The sequence below is a fragment of the Chlamydomonas reinhardtii genome, chromosome 14, assembly GCF_000002595.2.
Source record: "Chlamydomonas reinhardtii strain CC-503 cw92 mt+ chromosome 14, whole genome shotgun sequence".
NCBI lineage: Eukaryota > Viridiplantae > Chlorophyta > Chlorophyceae > Chlamydomonadales > Chlamydomonadaceae > Chlamydomonas > Chlamydomonas reinhardtii.
Genome location: NC_057017.1, coordinates 1467354 through 1490476, shown reverse-complemented (window position 1 = coordinate 1490476; position 23123 = coordinate 1467354). Strand labels below are relative to the sequence as shown.

The 23123-nt window shown below is 64.1% G+C and overlaps 4 protein-coding genes across 4 annotated transcripts; all 4 read left to right on the top strand.

The window, feature by feature from the left end:
* The first annotated feature begins 58 nt into the window (after positions 1–58).
* CHLRE_14g618250v5 (uncharacterized protein) lies at positions 59–3044 on the top strand. The gene is made up of 6 exons (XM_043070121.1): positions 59–306; positions 388–1187; positions 1342–1526; positions 1639–1990; positions 2157–2293; positions 2625–3044. The coding sequence occupies exons 1-6, from the start codon at positions 168–170 to the stop codon at positions 2851–2853; spliced, it is 1842 nt and encodes a 613-aa protein (XP_042916794.1). The 5' UTR covers positions 59–167; the 3' UTR covers positions 2854–3044.
* Positions 3045–3098: 54 nt separating this feature from the next.
* On the top strand, positions 3099–8701 carry CHLRE_14g618200v5 (uncharacterized protein). Its single transcript, XM_043070120.1, has 10 exons — positions 3099–3349; positions 3463–3563; positions 4083–4210; positions 4449–4587; positions 4975–5076; positions 5264–5359; positions 5645–5773; positions 6119–6697; positions 6832–6916; positions 7198–8701. Exons 1-10 carry the CDS (start codon positions 3115–3117, stop codon positions 7317–7319), a joined length of 1716 nt encoding a protein of 571 aa, XP_042916793.1. The 5' UTR covers positions 3099–3114; the 3' UTR covers positions 7320–8701.
* Positions 8702–9258: 557 nt separating this feature from the next.
* Positions 9259–15466, top strand: CHLRE_14g618150v5 (uncharacterized protein). The gene is made up of 14 exons (XM_043070119.1): positions 9259–9533; positions 9622–9701; positions 9808–9900; positions 10104–10166; positions 10332–10380; positions 10578–10694; positions 10873–10998; positions 11348–11458; positions 11870–11995; positions 12158–12292; positions 12507–12582; positions 12848–12981; positions 13265–14290; positions 14470–15466. The coding sequence occupies exons 1-14, from the start codon at positions 9522–9524 to the stop codon at positions 14827–14829; spliced, it is 2508 nt and encodes an 835-aa protein (XP_042916792.1). The 5' UTR covers positions 9259–9521; the 3' UTR covers positions 14830–15466.
* A 52-nt stretch (positions 15467–15518) lies between these two features.
* CHLRE_14g618100v5 (uncharacterized protein) lies at positions 15519–22674 on the top strand. The gene is made up of 13 exons (XM_043070118.1): positions 15519–16188; positions 16415–17148; positions 17355–17482; positions 17750–17864; positions 18298–18398; positions 18762–18840; positions 19249–19328; positions 19575–19658; positions 20009–20109; positions 20643–20801; positions 21000–21082; positions 21336–21414; positions 21696–22674. Exons 1-13 carry the CDS (start codon positions 16048–16050, stop codon positions 21756–21758), a joined length of 1947 nt encoding a protein of 648 aa, XP_042916791.1. The 5' UTR covers positions 15519–16047; the 3' UTR covers positions 21759–22674.
* The last annotated feature ends 449 nt before the right edge of the window (positions 22675–23123 follow it).

Below are 23123 nucleotides of genomic sequence, written 5' to 3'. Positions count from 1 at the left end.
GGATTTCACGAGCCCGCTGTCCTAGAACTGCTCCTGAGTCCTGACTATAGCCTATTGCCCACTGCTGAAATCCACCTGCCACCTGCTGCTCGTCAATGATACTTGCAAACAATTTCGCCCCCAGTCAACGTCGTTGACGAAAACCTCGCTACACTCTCGCCGCAAAAATGATAGACCTCGCAGCGCTCAAGCAGCAACTCCAGCTGCTTGGGCACAATCTACCGGACTCGCAAATTGTGGCTATCCTGGCGGACATGAACATAGACTTGGCCGACAACGACAGCAGCGCTGGACCCAGTTCTGCAGGCGCGTGAAGGGGTCACGGCAATCTAGTTGTGTCAGGATGCAGCTAAGGTTTTCAGACCTGCTAATTTCTGTGCGTTGCAGGTGCTGCAGCTGGGGGTCCGCCGAAGCCACGCGCTGCTAAGAGCATCCTGGACACCTACCAGCCCGCACCGCTCGGTGAGGACTTTGAGCCCGACAGCCCCTCGGCACCCGTGACAGAGCAGCCGGAGCGCTTCAGTTACGCGTACACAGACCATTCTCACGGCGCAGCGCTCGGGAACTCCGTGCCGGCGGGGGTGCGGGCGCAGGCCCCGCGCCGCACCAACGTTAGCACCACCGCCAAGCCGGCTGCCGTTGCGGCCGCCAGCCCCGGCGCCAAACAGCAAGGCGACGGCGATGAGGATGACAAGTACGAAACTTACGATGCAGACGAACTGGAGGAGGCCAGTGATGACGTGGATGAGGAGCCGGGTCTGAACTGCCGACACTGCCAGGCTGGGGAGCACGCGGGGGCTTGCTCCTCAGCAACAGTGCCAGCCACAAGCGGCACGGCAGCTCTCAGCCCAGGATTCGGCCTGCGCTACGGCTCCAGCACCTTCATGAATACCACCACTATTATAGACGAGCCCGCTGGCGTGGCCAGCAGCCAGGGGCGCGGCAGCAGCATCGGCGCATCCGCTCGTGGGCCAGCGGCCTCAGCAGCGCCAGGAGCTGCAGCAACCAGCAGCGGTGCCGGCATTCGCGGCATTGGCCCCGCTGCTGCCGGTCGCCAACATGGCACTGGCAGCGAGCTTATGGAGTCGCTGGGCCGCCTCAGCCTGCTGGCATCAGGCGGCACGGCTGCGGGCCCGGGCTCGGCGGTGCCGGTGAGCACAGCAGGGCGCACCACAGGGCCAGCGACGGTAGGTTGCGCATGTTGTTTGTCCTTGCCATGCGTCTGTGTATCTTGTGGCATACCGCATATACCGCTATTGATGAATGTCTCTGCCGGGTTCCTTGCCTGTACGCCACGTGGTTGTACGGTGACCGTGCACCAAATGCGGCATTTGTCTACAGGCATCAGCACGCAGTGGTGGCTATGGCGGACCAGCAGTCAGCGCTCGGCCGTCCTCGGGGGCCCCGCCCCGCCCCTCCAGCGCACCTCGCGGCCGCGACCAGCAGTCAAAGCCGGCGGGCCGGCCTGGGCCCGGGCCGCATAAGACGGACCTGCTGTCAACATTTGGGCGCTACCCAAAGCACGCGTGAGTGGGGCGGTAGAACAATTGTAGCCGGCCTGCTGTACACCATTGCGATTACACAGCTCGCCTCACCCACATACGTTTAAGCATCTGAGTCCTGCAAACCTTACCACAGGTTTGCCGACGACGAGGACGACGGGGAGAGCGACGTCGCACTGGCCGCCGACACAAACGACCCGCTGGGTCTGGGCCGCTCCATGCACCACCTCGCCTGGCCACAGCACGGGGCCGCCCGGGCCGCAGCTGCGCTTGCCGGCAAGGGCAGCAGCGCTGCAGGCGCACCCCGCGCCTCAGCAACAGCAGCAGCGGCAGGCACCGGGCGGCCAGGGTCGGCGGCCGCGCGCGGCGTGCCCGGGCAGGGGCAGCGGGTGGGTATGCCGCGTGATCCATACACGTGCGAGGACGCGTGGCTGGGCGTGGCGCGCGGCCATGACCTGGACGTGCCGGGCCGCAGCCTAAGCCCGCAGGTAAGGAGAGCAGCTGGCATACATTTAGTGTGCCCCAGCGGAGGGCAATGGTCCCACGGCAGCGGCTTTGCATGCAATTGCTGATACAGCTAGGCGTACTGGTATGCCTCCTCCTGGAGCTCCTCTGACCGCATACCTATCCCCGCCACCGCAACAAACAACGCAGGCGAGCCATCGCAGCTTCATGAGCCGCGCCTCCTCCGCCTCGCGCGCCACCACCCGCGCCGGCGGCCCGGGCGGCGCCGTCAAGGTGGACCGCGTGAAGCGCTACCAGCAGCTTGCAGCAGAGTGGGGCTCCAACAGGTGGGGGCGGGGGGGTTGAAAGTACCAGCCCAAACTAAACCCAAATGGGTGGGGCAGTATACGGTACTCCAATCCCGAGTCAAGCAAGACCCAAACCCAGGGGAAAGAAAATAGAGGACGTGGACGGGCTGGCGTTTGTGATGGTAGGCATGGGGCTGCTTTGAGCATACTGTGTGCGGCACTTGGAGAAGTCGGGTGCTGCGGCGACGTACGATTGGCAGTAAGCGCGGCGCAAAGCGCCGTGGCTGTTGACAAGAAGACGTGGAAACTCTGGTAAGGCAGGCGACGGGCTGACTGACCTGCATCGTGCCTTTCCCTGACAACTGCACAGGTTCCTGAACAAGGCGGGCGGCGCCGGCAAGGGCACCAGCCGCAAGCCGGTGAACTTCCACAGCCACTTCGCCTCGCTGCACGCCGCCGAGGAGGCGGAGCGCCAGCGGGTGCTCAAGGAGACGCGCGCCAAGACCAAGAAGGAGCTGGGCGGCGCACAGGATGCGCCCACCGCCAACCGGCGTGATGAGCTGCGCTGGCAGATGCGCCAGCGGCTGATGAACCAGTAATAGGACCGCAGGCGGCGATGCAGGGATGAGATGAAGGGAGGGGCGGCTGACGGAAGCGATGCACTTCCTTGCAGGCTGGGTGGTTGCGAACTGGGGGAGGTGAAGTTTGGCAGGGGGTAGCTGCATGGAAGTGGCAACGGCCGGCTCGCCACGGCCCCAGACGGTCACAAGAGCACACCTGACAATTGACTGGCCTTGTAACATCACTGAGGAATGGACACATAACAAACGCCTAGGTCGTTTCGCTGCCGGAGTAAAGCCATGGAGTACATAGTTGCCACGAGCGATCGCGGTCGCCTCGCGGCGATTCGCACATACCTGCAACGAGCTGTGAATGCTATTCCCTTGGATTTCCTGGCAGACCGGCAGAAGCAGCGCGCGTTGAACCTGGTCGGCGAAGCCACCATCATTCGCAGAGCAGACCAAGGTGCCGACCGCGAGAGCGCTGTCAGCGGCGACCGCATCGAGCGCCTGCGGCATCGATTGAAGCCTCGAGGTAGTTCAAAGCGCGCTTGCGGGAGCAAAGTAATTGGGGCTTGCGACGTTTCCTTCGTCGCACGCAACACTCGCCCCCTGATGCCGGTGGCTCCCGCTGACACGCGCTGACAGAGCAAGCCATCCGCGCCGGCTTGGAGTTGCAACGGGTGGTTGTGCCCGCCATGATCAAGTGGCAACGCCAGACGCAGGCGCGCGCGGCGCAGTTCCTGCAGGTAGGTCAGCAGTGGCCTGGTGGGGGATAACAGGCGTGTGGGTGCCGGCGGTTGGTCGTTGCGCTACACGCGGCCACGTACCTGCTACGTCGCTCATGCGTATCAGCTTTTAACAACCTGCATAGTTAGCCGCGATGATGGCCTGAGCCCCCCACGACCTTTCCCCCTGCCTCCTTGCCTGCCCCCGTGCCTGTCCGTCAAATGCCGCAAGCTGTTGCGCCCGTGTCCACGGAAAGCACAGTCGGGAAAAGGTTCGACGCCGTGCGTGCAAAATGCGCGAACCGCTTGCCAAAATCAGCACCAGCTGTTGTACCGTTTGACCGGATGGGCGAGACGAAGGAGTCTCACAATCCTGTGTATTCGCAACCCCCCCCCCCGTCGCACTCCCCATCCACCCCCACCCCACCCACACACCCCATCGCACCCCCCCCATCCAACCGCTGATATCCTGTTCCAAATGTTTTTGACCCTGCAACCTTTCACCCACCAACCTTGTGTTACCTGCCACCACGCCACCAGGTGGAGGACGAACTGGGTGAGCGCGAGCTGCAGCGGCGGCTGGGGCAGCTGGCCGCATTCGCCGAGGCCGCCCGAGCCATGGACGCGTGCTTCCTCGCGCTGAAGGGCCGCATCAGCCTGCCGTACAGGTAGGTGTCGGGGGGGGGAGCGCGTGTGGGCGCGTGTGTGGGGGAGAGGGCGACCGGGGGAGGGGCGTGGTGATGTGTGTGAGTGGGGGGCGGGGGGAGCGCAGCGTCTACAGACTACCCGATGCTGTCCTTCACGTTCGCCACGATTGCTACATACACACACATACACACCTCATGCTCGCAATCGTGAAACACATACCGGTACCACGCGTGCACACTCGCGCACGCCGTACAACAGGCGCGCGCTGCTGAACGCGTACGACACTGTCATTGACGAGGACGTGCCCGACCTCATGGCCGTCAACGAGCTGGAGGACCGGGTGGCCTGGGGGCCGCCGGGGTCGGGCGCCACGCCCTTCCTGGCCAATCCGCTCAAGGTGGGCGGCAGGGCGGCTGGGCGGCTGGGCGGCAGGGCGGCAGGGCGGCAGGGTGGCTGTGCGGCAGGGCGGCAGGGCGACTGGGGCAAGGGGCAGAAGTACAGAGCGCGGTTGTTGCTGTACGCGTGCAGGGAACAGCAAAGGGGGGAAGGAGTACGGTGGTGCGCCCTGGGGCCGCAGCCTGGGTGTTTGCGGGCAACCCGGGCGGCCGGGCGGCCGCCGGGCTGTATCTCCCTGGCAGCTCTGCTCTGTAGGTTCTGCGTCGAGACACTGAAAGGCATCATCTTACCCACTGGATGCGCCATTCGCTGGCCCATTGGGGTGTCCGAGGAGACCCTCCCCACAACCCGCGTGCCGGCATGTGTCGTCGCCCAACCGGGCCTGCAGGGCGCGTACGAGATGCCCGAGTGGCTGGCGTGGGAGTGCGGCGTGCCCGTGACACTGGACTTCCAACTCATGGGCCACATCTGGGCGGACGCGGCGGCTTACGTAAGACACATACAACTGCGTGTGACACACACGGCCAACGGCCTAGGGTGGCAAGGACGGCGGGCCGTGGTTTTTGTGTTTGGGTATGCTGGGTAGATGAAGAGTGCGATCTTGTGCCCACCCCCCTGCTGTTCCCCCACCACCACCACCACCACCACCCCTATATGTGTGTGTGTGTGTTTTGCAGTACGCGCTGTTCGCCATGTCTGCCAGCAACCCCGACCGGGACGAGTACGGACTGCGTATGGGGGACGAGTGCTTCGTGGGGCCACTCGAGGACAAGGTGCGGGCGAGATGGGGGTTTGGGGTCGGGTTCGGGGTTTGGGTTTGATGAGGGTTGAGGAAACATATTGTGTTTAGCCTTGTCACTTGTCAGCATGTGAGCCATGCCGCGTACATGCCCTGCGCTTGTCTCACGCCTCCGTCCCATCTCCTTCCTGGCCCGCACACGCACGCCACTTTCCCCTGACCCTCACATCGCAACTCTGCCACCATTTGAGCTTACACAACCGTCCTCCAACCCTCTGCCTCCCCGTGTCCGCCTGCCCACCTGACTTCCCCATGTCAGGCTGCCAAGCTCCTGCTGCCCTCCTACCCGCGCCACGTGCCGCTGAGCGACCCGGCGGTGCAGCGCGGCACCTGGCTGGTGCTGGCCAGTCTGCAGCGGCTGGCGGCGTGGGTGGGCAGCAGCGCGCATGTGCGTGGGGCGCGTGCGGGGGCTGGTCCGAGCTGGGCTGGGTGGTGGTGCGCGGTGGCATGGGGCACCTATGGGCAGCGGCAAGCATGGAAACGGCTGTGACGCGGAGTTTGGCGGGTTTTGGCACGACAGCTCTTCGCATGCCGTATGTACGGTAATGTACCAACGACAACGGTATCACGGGCGGCTGGAAGTATCATACGCAGGCGCTGCGGGCCACCCATGCCACGTGTACCGCCATGCGGTCCGTGTACTCATACCTCGTGCTGCCTTCTGCCTCCACCTTATCTCATTATCTGCACCCGCCAACATGTCGTGATATCGGCCGTCGGCCCACGCGCGCAGGCTCGCTTCCCGCTGGTGGTGCGCTCGCTGCAAGGCATGATGCGCAAGGCCGGCATCGCCCGCCTGGACCCTAACCTGGCGCCGCTTGACGCCCGAGTCGTGTTGGAGGGCACACCCTTCCTTCCGACTGCTGCCGCTGGCGCGGCCGCGGCTGCGGATGCAGCTGCACGTGTGCCCCCCCAGGTGTCGGCGGCGCAGCAGGCAGCACAGGCGCCGCCGCCGCCGCCGCCGCCGGCTGCGCCGGCGGCGGGGGCTGCGGCTTCGGAGTCGGACGAGGATGATGAGGATGAGTTGGAGGGTGTGGCAGCTGGCAGTGAGGTCACGGCCGCCGCCGCTACAGATGCACCAGCAGCCGGCGAGGGCGGCGCAGGAGCCGCGGCCAAGAAGAAGAAGAAGAAAAAGAAGAAGAACCGCAAGAAGAAGAAGGCTCAGCCGCAGGGCGCCGAGGCGGCGGCTGGGGAGGCGCAAGCCTCGGGCTCGGGAGCAGCAGCAGCACCTGCGGCTTCCGTATTGAGCCCGATGGAGGCGTTGCTTGCGGCTCTGGCGAAGGAGCAGCCCGACTGCATGGTGTGCCTACAGGTGCGAGCCGCGGCGAGTTACAGCAACCCCTGACCGGTGTTCTGTGAGTCGCATGTGGATATGGAGAAAGCCGCCGTTGGTCGACCGTCGCAAGGCATGCTATGCCCTTTGTTTTGGTACTTGTGCTTGCACAGGAGTGGGGGCAGGACTTGACTGTCAACCAAACCAACTTCTTGTCTTGCACCGTGCTCAGCGCGGCCGGACCCTTCCACGCCATCTGTGAGTTTTGCGTTAGGCCTAGCCTGGCGGAGAGTTGTCATGGTGACAAGCGGACAGCTAAGCTTGGCACCGTGCCGCCGAGTGTGTCGCGTACGGCGGCACACATACATGCTTCCCGTTTCTGCAACTAGAGTACCGTGCCATACGCGCATGCTAGCATGCGCCGCCAGATCACACGCTCATGCAACAGCGGGACGCGAGCGAGGACGCACGCGCCCAGCATACGAACGCGCCCAGAGTATGCACGTGCATACGCACGCACGTGCCTCCTATACACACAGGCAACACGTGCTGGAACTCGCTCACGGAGCCCAAGTGCCCCATGTGCAACAAGTTCGACCTGGAGGCGCTGTCGCCGACCGAGTTCCTGAGCGCGCTGTCGACAGGGCGGCACGCCGCATGAGGGCTGCGGGGATGAGCGGGCACACGTTGGACCGCGGAATTGTAGGCACCACAACGACATATAACCGCTACCAACAGTGCCAAGAAGCTCTCACATGCCAGGTACACGGGGACCGTATATGTATGTCACTTGGGTGCATTCTTGTGAGAACACGAATGCAAATGCACGGTGCAGATGTGAGTGAGCATTTGCATGGATGGTGTGTGTGGCCATTCGGCGCCCTAGCTGATCAAGGCGGAGGCGCACACAATCACTGCGCGTGGTGATAACTGCGATAATGGGCATGTGCATGGCACTCTGGGCGCGCTGTGAGGCAGGAGTTTCTGGCAGCACTGCAACAGCTGTATGTATTGGGCACGGGTTATGAAGTGACCGAGCTGCTTTGTTACTATTGCTGCCGAGAGGGCGAGGGCAGTTGTAAGTTGCTATTGATGTTTACGGGCTTTTGTACACAGTGCTGGTAGCGGCGGTGGCGGCAGGGCCCGGCAGTTGCGGCGCTGGGCCAATGGTGGCTGCTGCGGCGCGCTGGACGCGGTGTTGGGAAAAGGATGGCAATGCGCACGGGTGGCAGGGTGGGAAAGCCTGGCCAGGCGGACGGCCGATGACAGGCAGAAGCGGCAGAGGTGGCAGCGCTGCCAAGAGGGCGTTGTGCGCTGCGCCGCTGTGGCCTGTGGGCGGCCCTGGCGCGGCTGCGGGATCTGGCATAGGAGCCGCGACACCAGGAACCATCTTCGAGAACCGTCCCGGCAGTCAACGGAACAGCGGGCTTCGGAGTGCATGCGGCGTTGGCCGCGGATGGACGTGCAGGGCATTGCCCACGGGCCGTGTAAGGCTCGGCTGACTGCCGACGATGAGCCACCTGCCAAAGCATCGAAGCAGGGGGATAGGTGGGTGTAGTTCCTTCCAATCCCAAAATGGGGACGGGTGTGCGATGGGACAGTGGCAAGGCAGGTTGGTAAAGTCCCGTAGGGTGCAGCTGATGCCCAGAACCCAGCAGATGGCAAACAATTTGCAACGGCAGGGCAGGAGTACGCGGCCGGTCGAACGCCGGAGTTACTGTACCGACGAGTTGCTGGCTGGCTGGAAGTTTGCGGACGCGCATTGGGGACGGGTGTGTGACTTGCGCTGCAACCAGCTAAACCAGCCCGCTTGGGGACATGGCAGGCAGGCTGGGCCCACCTAGTCGGATGCCGACCCACGGCTTAGGTGAGCAGCGCTGGCGTTAGTGGTAAGCCAAGCCTGAAGTTCCTGCCCTCTTGAGGAGCATGGGGGACGTTCGGGGGTGCTCTCCTCGGGTGCGCGTACGTGTCTCGTACATATGCGGGGGCCTGGCTGTGTCCATGAGTGTCGCAATGTCACCCCACATGTAACCCCTTTCAGCACGCAACCGCGCACAAACACAGCGTCTGTAGGTCCCGAACGCCCAAAGTCCAATTGGAGAAGCCACACAGCAGCCCCCGCCTCTTGCTGTTGGCACATCATCTCCGTCATGCGCGTTGCCGGGAACGGGGCCATGCCTGAACGTCACTGCAGCCAGTGCGCCCAGAGATTAACATGGAAGGAGCGGGAGGTTGCAATGCGACTGACTACGTGTTAAGCGTGTTAACGCCGGAAGCTATGCGGTGGGAAAGGATGAACGAGCGAAGCACTCGTGCACTGGCCAAGAGCCTCAGACACGGCAGTATGTGCGTAGGCTTCCTTCTGCAACAGTGCCAGATTCCGGCTGGGACAATTTGAAAGGGCGTGATATAGAGAGTATATTGACGTGCACGCAGCTGAGTCCGCTCATGCAGGCATCGCCGTGAAAGCGTCCAGGCATGGCAACATGGAGACGAGTCCCTGGGACTAGGGATGCGCGACTAGGGATGCGACTTGACAGTTCGGGCATCACAGCAGGTGAGCAAAACCTTAAATGCACAGACCCAACTTCTGGCCCCGACATATAATACTTGAGGTGCAGTGCGGGCATGTAGTGGTGGGAGCACGCAAGTAGTATCGGTCGCCAGGGTTTCGACACGGACACGCTTGGGATGCAGTAGCGCAACATTCCGACAAAGGCCAAAGTGGACATGCGCAGATAAGCGTGTTGCCTCTATATACTTGTATCACCGAAGGCATCCATTTGTCGGCCAAAGTACCTTGACATCGCGTTGACTCCGCTTTCCTATGTGCTTCTGAGCTGCGATCTGGAAGCTCCCGAAAATGGCCGACGTGGTGAGAACACCCGCCTTCATGAATATGGCAAACGCGAAGTTGGGTTCCCAGCGCGGGAGTGTCAACTTTTGGCCCTTGCTGAACACAGGGCACCGCGGAGCCGCAGGAGCCAACGCCTGGTCCTGTGGAGAATCGACCAACGGCCATGCCCTCATCAGAGGTGCTACGGTGAGAGAGAGAAAGGCTTCGTTTCGCATGCCGGTCAAGGGACACTGCGGTAGTTGCTTTTTGGAGCGACGTCGCTGAACGGTCGGCCTTCACATGTCATATACAGGCTTCAAAATTTGCTGAAGGCAAAGGCAGGGGAGCTGGACGCAGCGGCGAAGGAGATAGGCGCCCTCAAAGCGCAGGTCGCCACGAAGGACAGGTGCGGCAGCGCAGTAGCGCACGGCGAAGGGCAAGCTGGTCAGGAAGCTGCGCAAGGGGCAGGCGGGGTGCGGGATGTAGGTATGGGCCAGGTGGTGAAGCCCTTGGGCAAGGTGGGTGAGGGAGCACACGCGTGCGGCAGTCGGGCCGTGCGTCGCCCCACGCTTTTGGAGTTGCGCCAATGCGGTATCCCCGTCACTGCAGGGCACTCAATCAGAGTGAGCTGGACATGCGCATCTTGAAGGAGCGCAACCTGGCGACGGAGGGGTAAGCCCACCGGGATGGTTGCGTGCGCATCACTCGGGGCGCTCGGATATGGTCTTCCGCCCTGTTTAGCAGCGCAGCGTGCTCGTTCTTCATGTCGGCCGGCCAAGATGGTTGCCGACTGCAGACCCCCACCATACTGCCCTGCTGTGAACGTCACACCCACAGTGAGGTGACAAACATGGCGAAGGAGATTGCTACCCTCAAAGTGGAAAAGGTGGGCCGGCCAGCAACCCCTATGGCAGACGGTTTGCATTGACGCACAACGGGCATTACTGTGTCAATCAGCTTGGCGGGGCTCGCGCCCTGGGGCTGGGCGCCCCCACAGGAGGCCAGAGTCAGTACGGCATATCCAGCTCCCTCTGTGTTGACGGGTGCTCAACTGCTCCTCTTGGCAATCGTGAATCCCCTCAGCGCAAGACGGAGGCGCAGCTGGCGGGCCTGCTGCGCAAGGGCGACAAGGAGCAGTCGGCCAGCGTGCTGGCGGCGGCGGAGGGCAAAGCCGCGGCCAACGGCAGCGGCACCAGGACGGTAGGCTCGCGAGCTCCTGTAGCAAGACTGGGGGCGTGGGTCCGTTGCTGGCCCATTCATAGCAGAACGGTAGAATGGTGGGCCCAGGTTGTGTTAGCCCTGTGCACAGGGAGCTCTACAGGTCATACGGACCATTGACCCATTCTGATGTGCATTCCTGCCTTTTCCCACCGCACAGCCGGTCACCGGCGACGCGGCTGTGGACGACGCCGTGAGCGCTGCTGCCTCCGGCCCCGCGGTGACGGCGTCCGGGGGCGCACCCGCCAACCCCCTGCCCAGCAGCTTGCAGATGGCCAACCTGCAGGTGGGTCGGGCTGCTGGTGGCGTGCCGGTGGTGCGGGTTTACTCTGAACCAATCCAGTACCCAATCCCAATTCCACACGCCGCCATCCCAGTGGTGGGGATGGCGGCGTGTGCAGTGCCGGTGGCTGAACTCGTTCGACTGCCCGGTGCTCGCAAGCGGGGTGCGGGGAGCTCAGAGGCCGCGTGCGCTGGCCTTGAGGCGAGGACGCGGGCCTTGAGGCAAGGGCGCGGCCGCTGTCAGTTATTGGATGTGGGTCGGGCCGCATAGGAAGCAGGAGTGCTGCATGGGCTGCCGGCCTGATCCGTCCACGCTGTGCCGACCTGGCCTGGCCCCTGGCTGCTGACCTCAGGCCGACCTGCGCATGGCTAAGATGGACGGCGAGAAGGCGGCTGAGAACATCCGGGCGCTGGAGAGCCTGCTGCGGGCCAAGGACAAGCATATCAACGCGCTGCAGAAAAAGGTGTGTAGAAGAGCCCGGGCATGCGGCCCCTCGTGGCCTTCAGTTGGGGGTGCATGCCGTGTGTTGCCATGTATGGGGGATGGGAGGGGTTTGTACATACGAGCCCATGTTAAGCCGAACTCATTGCAAAAGGACGAGGAGGAGAGCGTGGCCTATGCCTTGACAACGGAGTGGCACTCGACAATAGCCCCTATCCCCGAAATGCACAGCGGGGGGCGGGGCTCGTATGTGGGTCCAGCAATCGGCGCGGACTGGTGGTTGCTTGAAGGCATACGTGGCGAGGTCGGATGAGCGCCGCGCTGCTTGCACCCAACTGGCGACTGGAGCCCCAGCGCTTGCCCCGCCGTGCTTCATACCGTACCGTCCTTGTGGTGTAAATCATTCGGTTCTCCATGAACGGCTGCCCCCCAGGCCGATGAGGCTGACGCGCTGTCCAAGAAGGTCCTGGAGCTGGACAACAAGCTGCTGGAAGCCGGGAAGCAGCTGGACGAGGCGGCCCGCGTGGCCAAGAATAACACCGACCATATGCGGGCGCAGGTGCGCGGGTTGCGAGGGCGGCGGGAACCTGGGGGAAGAGGAGCGCGGCAGGCCCAGTGCGGGCGGAGGGCACCTGGCTTTTGGTACCTCCAGCGCAGCGCAGCTCAACTCAGGAACTTGTTGTTGCGAAGCGGCAATGCAACAAAATCATTGCTGTGACAGAACATGGAAAAGGCACGGCTGTCCGGCGAGCTGGCCAAGACCAAGGAGCTGCTGGAGGCGAGTCAGGAGGCGGCGGCGCGCACCGGGGCGGCGCTGCGGGCGAGCGAGGCGCGCTGCAACGCGCTGGAGACAGAGGTGAGCTGCAAGGTGGTGGGGGCTGTGGGGGCTGCGGGGCCCAGGGGGCTGCGGATACCACGGCAAGGGTTCTGGAGTGTGGGTGCAGCGGCAAAGCGGTGAGCGGGATGAGGTACGGTAGAGGAGCTGCGTGTAGCCTGACTTGGCTACCGCATGTGAATATGGGGGCTAATGCATCGGACTCACGCCGCCACCTCGCCTGTCGTCCGTGCAGGTGGGCGTGCTGGTCAGTCAGCTGGCGCGCACCACCGCGGTGGCCAACCGCGTGGCGGTCGCGGAGGTCAAAGCAGGTGAGGGCGCCACGGGCTGCAGCGGCGCCGGCGGTGTCGTTTATAGCATTAGTAGCCAGCGCTGTGCGTTACACACATCGGCGGAATTGTGCGACTGCTGCACACTCGAGTTTGGCTGGCGGGGGTGTTGTTTGCAACGCGTGTCGTTCCGCTCACACGGCGCTCATGAACACAAGGGCGCTCGTTCCGCCTCTCACCGCGTCCTACCCCGCCACTCAACTACGCAACCCCACGCCGCCGCCCTGCCTGGCGCGGCTGCCCTCAGGTCCGCGCGACGAGGGCACGGTGCACGTGACTCGGCACCTGGAGGAGGTGCGCTTCATGGCGGGCGAGATTGTGCGGCTGCAGGAGCGCATCGCGGGTCTGGAGAGGGAGCTGGCGGTGTCGCATGAGCTCAAGGTGCGACGGACGGGTGTGGCGGGTGTGCGGGTTGGGGGTTGGGGGTGGCCGGGCGGGGCTTGTGGGTGTGTGCCGGGGCGGGAAGGTGGGATGATAGGATGGCGGGGGGCGGGGCGCGGCCAAGGGCGGCAAGTGCGCGCGTGTAGGGGTTGGCGGGAGAGAGGTGGGGCAGGGATGCCGGCAGGGTCTGCTGGCATCATTAACATCCTCGGCATGACACCATGCTTGAGCCCGTGCTCCCGCACCCTCCCCTCCCCTGCCACCAAATTTGCACGCCCCGCAGGAGCAGTACAAGCAGCGCGTGTCGCTGCAGGGCAGTACGCTGCTGGGCAGCCCCACGTCACCCGCGCCCACACTGCAGCAGTCGCCCTTCCTGGCTGGCCGCCCCAACTCCCGGCCCTCCTCCGCCCAGCGCCGGCCCCTCACAGCCTCGCCCGCAGCAGGGATCGCCGCCGTCGCCGCCACCACGCCCATTGCCGGCAGCACCAACTCGCGCCCCAGCTCCCGGCCCTCATCCGCGCCGCGAAACGCGGTCCGCGCCTCCACCAACAGCATCCCCACTGCCGGCACCGGCACGCTGGGCAGCAGTTCCCGCCCCTCCTCGGCGCCGCGCAACGCCGTGCGCGCCAGCACCAGCAGCATCCCCACATCTGCGGGCGGCGCGGCGACGGCTCCCAGCGGCGTGGCGGCAGCGGCGGCCAGCTCCACACCCGGCGCCTCGGCCAACACACGCACCAGCTTCTCTGGCACCTTCCGGTCCCCTCGGCCGCAGCCCTGGGAGTCAGTCGCCCCCTCACCGACGAAGGTGGGCGCAGCCACAGCGGCGGCGGCCACAGGTGGGCCGGGGGGTGCCGGCGCGGCTTCGCCGGCGCCGGCGGGCGCCGCGCGCCCCAGCACGCCCTCCCGCTCGGGCATCGCCCGGCCCTCGTCTGCCGCTGCGAACGCCGCGAAGAGCGCCAGCAAGGACGCGGCAGCTGCCCCCGCCGCGGCAGCGGTGAGGCCGAGGCCCAGCAGCAGCACCACCGCCAAGAGCAAGGAGGGCCCTACCAAGGCGGATGTCGCAAAGGAGGACGCTACTGCCAAGGGGCCTGCGGAGCAGGCGCCAGCGTTGGCTGCATCCCCGTCCCCGTCCAGTGCTGCTACTGCTGCTGCCGCTGCGGAGGCTTTCGCTGCTACTGCCGCCGCGGCCGCTGCTGACGGCACGGCCAGTGTTACCACCAGCGCCGCCAACACGCCGGCAAAGGCCAAGGCGTCGCCGCGCGGCGTGCCCCCCGTGAAGGCGGCGCCGCCGAAGAGCAAGGTTGCGCAGGTGGGTCCACTGGGTCATCCGCGCGAGTCGCCCTTGCCACCAGCTCCCACCGTGCTCAACAGTTGATCACGGGATGAGATCGCCAGCATACGCTGCCAGCCAGTTAACAAAGGGAGCAGCTTACGCAACAACTGCCGTAGTGCTTCTCGCCATTACTGCTTTTTGCTACCAACTCGCAGGTGCATGCCGAGCTTGCGAAGAAGGCGGACGCGTCAACGGAGACGCCGGGGGGCGTGCTGCGCGGCTCGGGCGGCGGCGCGCCAGCGGCGGCGGTGGCGGCGCTCGCGAGCACCGGCTCCGGTAAGAAGCTGAAGGTGCCGCAGGAGTCGGCAGCGGCAGCTGCGGCGGTGAAGCATGAGGCGAAGGAGGCGGTGGCGAAGGCGGAGACGGCAAAGGCGACGGAAGGACCGAAGAAGGCGGAGGCGGAGGCCGCAATGGAGGCGTTCGAGGGCGCGGCGGAGGAAGTGGAGGAGGAGGAGATGCCTGAGGAAGAGGAGGACACGCCCGCAGAGCCCGTGAAGGTACAAGCGTCGGTCTAAGCGCTAGCCTGCATTTTGTTACGGTACGGTAATGACGTGCGGCAGTACCGGTACATGACTGGAGCCGCCTCGCCGAACCTGTGACCAAAGACGCGCGAATCAGAGAAGCGCGCGCGACTCCGAGCAGCAGCGTTTTTAGTGTGCATGCAGACATGACTTCCGGACTTCCAGGCCTTAGTGTTAGGGGTTTGTGCGTGCGGCAAGCACTTTCGGGCAATGGTGCCCCGGCGCGGTGCCCCTGCTGTTTGATGTGTGAGGCATTTTGCGTGCCGTGCCACACACGCCCACACCCTCCCAAGTGCGAGCGCCCGATGGATGCGCGCGCAGAGAGAGTGTTAATCTTTTATAATATAGCAGCGCAGCATCTGTAGTGCGCTTTACAATGGTACGTGCAGGTGGCGGTGCCTTTTGAGCACGAGACTGGACGCGGGAGTAGACAGCTGCAGTAGATGCCCGCGGCTCCACGGGTGTTGCACAGAGACGGGTGTGCGGCCTCTCGAGTTGAGCGGTATCAGTCCGTGTTGTATGTAGAATACTCACCCTCTTGAACTCGATATGTCCAGCTGGGATAACCGAGTCTGAGCCTTAAAAACGGTCTCTGTTCTGTCTCTGCGAAATTCTGTAACAACCATCACCAGACAAGAACTGTGCCAATGTATTTCTGAGCGAACCGCACTCTTTGATGATGAAAATTGTGGGCGCGAATTTGAGAGTGCGGCACCTTTAACCGGCTGGTCGTCCAGCGCCTTGCCGAGCTGTATGTCACGTTGGAGTTAAATACACCAGTCATGTATGTAGTATTCTGGCACTGAAACAATGAGGCAAGTGGGCAGCGCACATAGCCCTTGGAACTCCGCCCGCAGTGTCGCCACCTCGGGTGCCGCGAGCCCTGCCAGCAGCATTGAAGATGGATTGCCACAACAACCACCTGCTGAGCATCGCGCCACTCGCTCGCGGCTCGGCCGGATAGTGCCGGGGAAACATTGGAGAAATATTGCAGAAGACTCGGGCGACTCATCAGACTCATCAAAGAAACCAGTATATGTGGCAAGACGGCGCACCCAAGATGGCGGTCTCAGCAACTGGGCCGAGCAGCGGCGACGAAGTGATGATGGGGGGCTTTCTGCAAATTGGGCTGAAGCAGCCGCAGCCCGGCATCGCCTGGCTAGCATGCATCCGGACTGGTCCGATACTGGCGACTTTCATGAGTTGCCTGGGATGCACGGCGTCCTTGACCACCGTCTGCCCACAGAGGCGGACTTGCCCTTCGATGGGGACCACCTGCAGGCGCGCCGAATGTCCATGCCTGGGGAATTGCAGGGGATAGGCCCCGGCCCCAGCTTCTCCTTCCCCCCCGTGGTGAGCGCTTGATGTCAGGGGCTGTAAAATCGCCAGGAATCACGTCAGGCTGCGTGCCTGAAGGCCGTACACCCGCACAGGACGCAGGCCTGTTGTTCATGCACGGACCCGCCCAGCCTACCTGCTCACGCAGCCCCCCCGCCACGACCAACACCATGCCACACACGGTGCCCACGTACGAACAAGCCATGACCTCGCCCTCCCACGCTCACCCTTCATCCGCCAGCACCCCAACGCCATGCCGCCGCCCCCGGGCGCCTCGCTGGGCCCCCACCAGCTGCGTGGCGCCGGCGGCAGCGTCGAAATCGGGAGCCCCCGAGCCGGCCACGGCCACGGCCACGGTTACAGCAGCCCAGGCGGCCCGATCAGCTCCGTACCCAACGGTGGCGGCGGCCCTCCCTCACGCCTGGCGTGGACCACCTCCGCTCCAGTGGCCAGGATAGAAGCAGCCATGGCGGCGGCGGAGGCCGCCGAAGCAGAAGCCGCCGACGGCTATCCACACGTCAGCGCGGGTGGCGGCTACGGCCACGGGATGCACGGACTGCATGGAATGCACGGGCTGCATGGAATGCACGGGCTGCACGGCAACAGCTATCGCAGCAGCCCAGGCGGCGCAGGCGGTGGCGGCGGCGGCGGCGGCGGCGCCGGAGGACGGTCGGGGAGCCGGCTTGGGAGCCCCGCCACTAGCATCGGAGGTGGGCTCGGCAGCGCCGGCATCGCCCCGAGCGGCGGCGGTGGCGGCGGCGGCGGCGGTGGCGGCGGCGCCACTCGCTTCAGCTCTGGCGGCTATAGCGGCCGCCGCAGTCTGGGTGGCCTGGCCGGCGCTGGCGGCAGCGGGGCCTTCGGGGGGCCCTTCGCGGGGCCGCTCTCGCCGCACGTGATGTCGCCACGCTACCCGCTGTCGCGTGCCACGACGCCGATGCAGAGCGGGCTGCCCACCCCCCGCTCCTCCATGAACGGGTCAGTGGTTTTTTGGGGAGGGAGGGTGAGCTCAGGCATTGCGTTGAATAGGGCCTACAATACAAGCCGCCGGTTCTGCAGCTGTATTGTTCTGTAAACAAGGTCTTGTGGGTTTAAGGGCTGCACCTGTATGGTTTCCTTCAAGGGTTCCCTTGGTACCAGGCTTACGTGTGCCTGCTATCGCCCTGTGTTGTATTGGCTTGCAGGTACGGCTCACCTAGCGATTACGGCGGCGCCAGCGGCGGCGCGACTGGCGGCGGCGCGGGTGGCGCGGGTCTGACGGACACGGCCTCCACTCGGGCGCTGGCCAAGGCGCTGTCTGGAGTGGAGCGGGGTGAGAGCACGAGCCGCGACGGGGGAGGGGAACGGGGGGGGGAGGGGGAGGGCAGCTAGGAGTGCGGGTACCGTGCCGTAACATTCCTAGATGGGTTCCGGTGCTGGCCGGCTAGGGGTCACATGTCACCCCCAGCCTTACCGCCCCCGCCCCGCAGCTGCAACAAACCACTCCGAGCCCTCCGCTCTCCGTCCTCCGCCCCTCGCCCTGCACACAAACATACAAAAACACGCAACACATGACGCACGGCGCACTGCCGTCTTTCAGGCCTGGACACGCCTCTATGGGTTAGGCGGCTGCGCCTGGCGGGTCGGCTGTTGCTGGCGGCGCTGTTTGCCAACCTGCTGGCACAGGAGCTGAGCGAGTGGCGCACTATCAAGGGGTGAGAGCGAGGGGCGCGAGGCGGAGGAGTGGGGGGATAGCCAGGCCCTGAAAGGCAGTGGGGGTATTTGTATGTATATGTGATCGGGCCCGACGAATACATCGGAGAGGGGCTCAGGGAGCCCAAGGCGGCATGGGCCGTGAAGGCGTGGCGGTGTAGGCCGTAGAGGCCTGGCGACACGGCCTGACAGGGGGGGGGGGGTAAATTCATGATTAGACGGGGGCTGTTGTTGTAGATACCAGCCCAAACTAAACCAAACCCTATGCAAACGAACGAGGAGGAGAGCGGGGGTTTGCGCGAGATGTCGGGGGCGGGGGGCGGGGCGGCACGTGCCTGCTGCATTGGGTGGCCTGGCGTGTGCCCACACCTCGCAGCACTGCACGAGCGCAACCCGGGAAACGCCCATGCCGTGCACGCACGTGGCACGTTGCAGGTATGGCTGGCGGGAGTGGTACGACTTGTCCTGGGTGGCGGACGAAGTGCCGCCGCTGCCGGCCATGCTCAGCGGGCTGGCGCTGGTGGCGCTGCTGGCAGGTGGGTGGGTGGCGGTGGGTGGCGTGGATGGGTGGTGGTGGTGGTGGGTGGGGTGGGTAGTTCATTTCATGCTGGCAGGTGGGTGGGTGGCGGGTGGGTAGGTGGTTGCGGTTAGCGGTGGCAATGACGTGGGAGGGGGGGGGGCGGCGAGGATGTGGGCGCGATGTAATGTGGTGGTGGAATGGGCCATGGATGCCGTCTGGACGCGCGGATGGGCTTCGAAGCGGAGCCGGAACTGCCATGCTACTTGCCGACTGTACGTCTGAGCACGTGCACGCACGCACTCACGCACTGCCATGCACAGTGTCGACCTTTTCCTCGTGTGCGTTTTCTCACAACAAATGCCCGCGCGCAAACTCTCAGGCACTTACACCAGCCTGGCGGCGGGCTGGCTGGCGGCGCGGTTGGCAGTTCAGTGCTTCGAGCTGTGGGAAGAGATTGTGTGAGTGGGGCGAGGGGTATGTGCCGGTGGGGGCCGCGGGTGGGGAGCCCGCGGGTTGGCTGGGCACTGGCTGGTTGGGCAAGCGGCGTTGCAGCCGTAGGTAACACCTGCACGGGACGTGCCGTGTTGCGGATGTGCGTGTCGCTGGTCCGGAGGAGGGCGTGCGCCCAGAGGTTTGGGATGTTGTGTGTTGGAGTGCAGGATCAATCGCGCAGTCCGGAAGGGGTTCCCGCAACCAGCCCTTCCTCCCTCACTCTCTTGTCCCCCTTCTGCCCCTTCCGCCCCACCTCACCCCACCTCACCCCACTGCGCCCCACCTGACCCTCTTGTCCCCCTTCCGCCCCACCTCACCCCACTGCGCCCCACCTTACCCTGCACCCCACCGCGCCCCTGCCCGCCCCTCCGCAGAGCCGTGCTGCAGGAGCAGACCAGCAACATGTTGCCGGTCAAGGAGCTGGCGGTGGTGGGCACCGTCATTGTGTTCATTGGTGGGTCGCATGGAGCCGTTAGGCTGGAGGGCTGCTCACACGCAGCTGCCGCCTGCAAGTCGCTGACGTGTTTGGGTCCCCGCCTACCGCAACAACACGGCCGCTCGTGTCTCGGCCAGCACTGCCTGCACGGGGGATGACACGACACGGCTTTCAACATCGTGTGTTGAACAAGGAAACGGGGGAAATAACATTGTGTGTCTGTGTCCGTGTGCATGTGTGCGTGTGTCTGTGTGCGTGCCACAGGCCACACCTACTATGTACCGGACTGGGTGCGGGACTGGGCGCGCGGGGGCGGCGCCAAGGCGAAGGGCAAGGGCAAAGCAAAAGGTGGGTGCCTGCCGTCGCGTGGCCCCGTACTTGACGACTTATACACACACACACACACACACACACACACACACACACACACATGTTTTCCTTGTGCTCTTTAACACACATGGGGTTGGGCGGGCTTCGTTTTTTGAACACACACACACACACACACACACACACACACACACACACACGCACGCACGCACGCACACGCCCTCAGGTGCTGTCCTCCGTTGCTGGCACACCGCTAACGCGGCCCACGCACCCTTCCATGTACACTCCGTCCCCTTCTTCACCACGTCTCCGCCTCCTAACCCGTCACGCTGGAATCCCCATCCCGACCCCACACACACACGCCCGCACAGGCCTGATGTACACGCAGCAGTGGCGGCCGGGCCAGCAGCTCATCATACTGGTGGGCCGGCTGCTCGTGGCGCCGCTGTTCATCAGCATATGCGCGCTGCAGGTGCGGGCGGGGAGGAGGGGGTGCCGAGTGGGGGCGGCGGCCGTGGCGGTGGAGATGGGTGGGCGGGAGACTGGGTAGGTGTTTGCGGGCTGAGCCCCCGCAGCGCAGCGAGGAAAGACTCTTAGCGACAACGCGGGAACGCAGGCCCTACGACGCAGCGCATGATAAGTTGGGTATCGTCGTGATTGTGTGCGAGTAAGCTCCGCCTCGTCCCAAGCCACTTGCTCTGCCACCACTCTCTGCCACCCATCTCTGCCACCCATCTCTGCCACCCATCTCTGCCACCCATCTCTGCCACCGCTCCCCTCCACCACCACATCGTCCCAAATCCACTTGCTCTTACTCTCCCGCTACTGTCTGCCACGCATCTCTGCCATCGCTCGCTTCCACCACTCTCTGACATTGCTCCCCTTCACCACCGCTCCCCTCCACCACCGCTCTCCTCCTCCACCGCTCCCCTCCTCCACCGCTAACCCTCCACATCCGCTCTCCTCCTCCGCCGCCGCTCTGTGCCGTACCGCGCCCACCGGCAGTACTACGACATCACCAGCACCGCCGAGGGCCTGTCGCGCTGGAAGGCCCGGCTGCTGCACGCGCGCCACTGGCTGCCGCCCGGCGACTCATCCACCAACAACTGGCTGCCAGCGCAGGCGGCCGCCTACGTGCTGCTGGTCACGGGCATGAGCAACAAGGTACGAGGAGGGGAGGGAGGGAGCAAGGGAGGGCGGGGGTAGCCGTCCTTGAAAGGAGGAAGAGCGGACCCAGTGCTCGCTATGTTGAGGTGCCGACGTCCAGTGGGGTCAGGTTGGGCTAGTGAACAATGGCTTGGTCGGCCAAGCGCTTTGTTGCCATCAACAAACGCATTTCTTTGTCATTAAATTGATGTACAGCGAGTTCCGGCGCTGCTCGCGGCGTTGCTTGTGGCCGAGGCCTTCACCTGCTGGCGCTTCTGGGCGTCTGTTTGGTTGTCCAAGTGAGTCCGGGCTCAAGACCTCTTTCGCGACCTGCTAATGCGGCTGCGCCGTGTGTTATAAAACAAAACGAAGCCCGCTGTGTGTGGGGCACCGTTATCCCAACGCCAGTGGCCCGTCGGGCGGCGCGGCGGCAACGCAGTGTACGCGGCCGCACCGCGGAAGCCTCCAGCACCCATCCAGCTATGCGATGGGCCACCCCCCTCATACTGAGCCCCTTGCGTCTGTTCCTTCTGGCCCACTCTCATGTTGCAGGCACTACGTCTGCTACCTGCGGCGCCACTTCTCAGCCAACCTGGCCATTGCCGGCGGCCTGCTGCTGAACCTACCCCAGGTGCGCCGCATGCATAGTGCACTCGTGGAGTCGTGGGGGCGCGGGTGCACGACGTTGATGACAGCAGGCCTGGATTATGCGGACGGTAGCGCGAGGGGAGGTTTGGTCATTTTAGTCCCAAATCTACCGAGACCCAGAACCCAAAAGGGTGCCAACCGGCCAAGGTGCATCACAGCTTAGTGGCTATGCCGGTCACGGGCTTGCCTTGTCCGGCGTGCCTTGTCCTTCATACTTTTTACTTTGCTGACTACCGCTTACGACTTCCCTTTTAACACCCACAGGGCCGACATGACGCCGGGGCCGGGCAGGAGGCTGCGGAGCTGGTGGGCAAGAAGCGTTCATGAGGGCAGAAGAGGGGAGGGGAGGGCAGGGGAGGAGAGCGGAGGAGAGCGGAGGAGAGGAGAGGGCAGGGCCATGTTCTGGGCCGTGCGTCGGTCGGTGTGCCCGACACAGCGTGCAAAAGCAGGGTTTGACACTGTGTCACAGTGTGTCACAGCAATTACAACGAACTGCATGGGTCACATACGGAAATGAAAGCAAACTTACATTTATGCAGTACTGATCTTATTGTGTGGTACCTGTTAGGTGGGATATAGGAGGGTACGAGGCTGGGCGTGACCACCCTTACCAAAGGTGCCCCCAAATTTAAGCAGGAATGTGCGCAGGCGGTAGCGTTGACAGGTTGACTTAGCAAGAGCCGTGTCTTTCGGACCGGGAAGTGCAGGGAAACTGCAGGGGATCTGCAGAGGGAACTGCACACGCGGGTGTTACTGAAGGTGGGCCCACGAGGAGAGGGCAGAGGCCGTGTGTATATGCGGCACGTGATTCATATTTGGTCAGGGGAGCATGCACCATGGGACGGCCTCCCCTGGCATGCACCCTGTCGTGGATGAATGGATAGGACATGACACGGGCGCGGTGTCACTGCATCGTTGGCTGGTGTTGGCATGCAATCCTGCATCTGAGTGAGCAAGACTGTAGGAAGGCGCCTCACTTGGGGTCCTGTGGGGTCGTGTCGTCCGTTGCTCCCGGTGTATGTAAAGGGTGTAAAGGGTGTTGCAGTCAATTCTGCGGCAATCGGCCTGCGTGTGGCGCCTTGCCTGCTGCTTCCGACTTCCGACCTCCCCGGGTTCCGGGCATCCCTTACATGTGAGATGTGATGCCCCCATGTCCTCGAGTGAGGGGAGCGCAATAGATGCCCCGTGGCTAGTGGCGGGCTGGCTGCAGGGCAAGGCAGGTACAGGCAACAAGAAATCGCTCGAGTGCAAGCAAGGCGCATCAGGAATTCGCACTCGGCCATTCCCAAAGATCACCTGCTGGCATCTAGCAAGCCACCTCACACTGTTCCAGGCTGTACGTATTGCCGGTTATGTACGTGCACACCCACGCACGGCACCTGTCGTGTCATTCTGCCGGTTATGAATGTCTCCGCCACCTGTCCGCAGTTACTGGGTTGCGCATGCACTCTGGCCACCTGTGTTAAACCAGGCTAGGCATAGACATAACCTAGCTGGCCAGGCGAGGACGCTGCTTCACTGCTGGAGGAATACGCGAGTTGCGGGTTTGCTGGGACAATGGACTGCCGTCGCAGTCCCCGAGTTGTGAGATACGGTACCCCGGCGGTTCTCACTGGGCATGCCCCCGATTGCTAGCTGGTCCAAACGCTAGTCTTGCCTGCCGCTGAACACGCCTTGGCGTTCTCGCTCCCG